Here is a 2,053-nt window from a genome sequence, read left to right as displayed (position 1 = left end):
TCCCCTTTTGAGCAAAGTAACCATTGTGGGCAGTGCAATGATGTATAAGCTGCCGTGCCTCAACTTGGCGGTACCGTTAGCTGTGGTTTTCTCATCATGAGCCGCTTCATCGCCCTGCGACCTGGCACAAATTGGATTGATACGGAATAACCTCTCGACGGTTCGCATTCGGCATACACGAATCGTTTTGCGTGTATACCCAGAAAGCGGGAAGTGGCAAGGCAGGCGCATATTCCTTTTGTGACACAAACGTTAAGAAATCAACAACTGCCGCATTGTGCGTGCCTGAAGCCCTGCAAAAAGTATACAACGTGTTGGTCAATCGCCAGGCATGAAGACGCCTGGAAGACAGAGGCTCACTTTGAAGTAGCACCTGGGTCTAGCAATATTAAAAGTACCTGCGGATAAGCCGGGTAAGCAAATAGCATATACAACGCGCACACACTGGCTATCTTTGGTAGCCTGTTTGCATGCAAACGAATCACCTCTTGATTGGGCAAGACCTACGGTGAGGGCATCAGGGTGGTTTGGCCTGTCGTTGGCCATGGCCAGTGGCTTGAAATTCCGACGCACTCCCAGAATCATTGGTGCAACGACAAAATTCAGCATCGTCCTGTAACCAGAGCTTCCATAGCCGGTGCGACAATACGCTGCCTTTGTACCCACGGGTCAAAATTGTCCTCTTTAACTCAATTACCTCTCTTGGCGGGGGGCGCTCCCCTTTCTTATATATTCTCAGTATATTCTCAGTGCCCTGCTTAGTCGATTTACTATCTTGTTGAGAAACTCCGTTTTTTCCATTATCCCCTTTTCACGAAGTGAATACTCCGTCCGGAATTTCTTTACAAACTGAGGCCACCACTTGTCGGTATTCATTTTGTCCCCCAGAAGCTGAATTGTGCATACCAGGAAATCAAACACCATAAGCACAGACGATAGTTTCCTTACGAGGTAGTTAGCTGTACGTCGAGTATATGGCTTTCCAAGTTTGACTGTTGCGTAGCTTGCCAGAACTTCGGCTTCGGTCATGAGCAAATCCACGTCAGCAGCCGTCAGCGAGTCCTTGGCAAACAATTCCTGCTTAGTCGATTTACTATCTTGTTGAGAAACTCCGTTTTTTCCATTATCCCCTTTTCACGAAGTGAATACTCTGTGCGGAACTTCTGCACAAACTGAGGCCACCACTTGGCAGTATTCATCTTGTCCCCTAGAAGCTGAATTGTGCATACAAGGTAGTCAAATGCCAAAACCATAGCCGATAGCTTCACAACAAGGTAGTGTGCTGTGCGCCTCTTTGGTGTCGCTGACAGTTTGCTTGTTGCGTAGTTCGCCAGTATTTCCGCTTCGGTCATGAGTATCTCCACATCGATAGCCGTCAGCAACTCCTTGGCAAACAAACTCCGCATTGTCGTGTACGACTCCATAATAGGAATAGACTTCCCCAAGCGGGGTAATAGTGCAAACTTCTCCCGGAAGCTTCTGCGGATATGTTTTGGATTTACCACAGGTAACCGCACAAAAGGATGCAGACGAATGTCCCCAGACATACAGAGTTCAGGGGGGACTAGCACTCCATTCTGATCTGGCACTGACATCTCAGTGCCATCCGAGGTCGCATCAGAGGCCTCTTGCAGGCGCCCATGCTGTTCTATTGCATTCACCTTGGTGGATACTTTGGCGCGCTTCCGGCGAGCCTTGGTACGTGGGGTTTTAACTATTCCACCTCCATGCTCATCAGAAGCCCGCATAGAACCTGCAGTTGTGGGGGCGGCCAAAGTTGTCTCCACCGCTGGGCTTGGCCATACCGTGCCGGCTGCCCGTCGTCTGCTGCTGTGGGCAGCCTTGCTCCCCACAAAGTCGTGGAGCCAGGAGTCAGGAACCAAAGCGTCAGCGCTGCGTTCATTGCCAACAGACACGGAAGCCGAATGACTAGCGCTAGCCTTTGCTTCATAGGTAGATGGCCAACTTACGGGAAATGGTGGTGCGCCCTGTTTGAACCATGACACTCCAGTCGGCTTCGGTATCACAACGACGACGAACGGAAGCAGTTTGG

The 2,053-nt window shown here is 50.2% G+C and overlaps 1 protein-coding gene across 1 annotated transcript; it reads right to left on the bottom strand.

The window, feature by feature from the left end:
- Window positions 1-1,052: 1,052 nt before the first annotated feature.
- EMWEY_00058710 (hypothetical protein, conserved) lies at window positions 1,053-2,053 on the bottom strand (the record flags this gene model as incomplete). Its single annotated transcript, XM_013480889.1, has 1 exon — window positions 1,053-2,053. A coding segment is annotated over one exon (1,001 nt), but the record flags the coding sequence as incomplete, so codon positions are not given.

Source organism: Eimeria maxima, genomic scaffold (genome assembly GCF_000499605.1).
Source record: "Eimeria maxima Weybridge genomic scaffold, Emw_scaff2480, whole genome shotgun sequence".
NCBI classification, from domain to species: domain Eukaryota; phylum Apicomplexa; class Conoidasida; order Eucoccidiorida; family Eimeriidae; genus Eimeria; species Eimeria maxima.
This window is presented reverse-complemented; position numbering and strand designations above follow the sequence as displayed.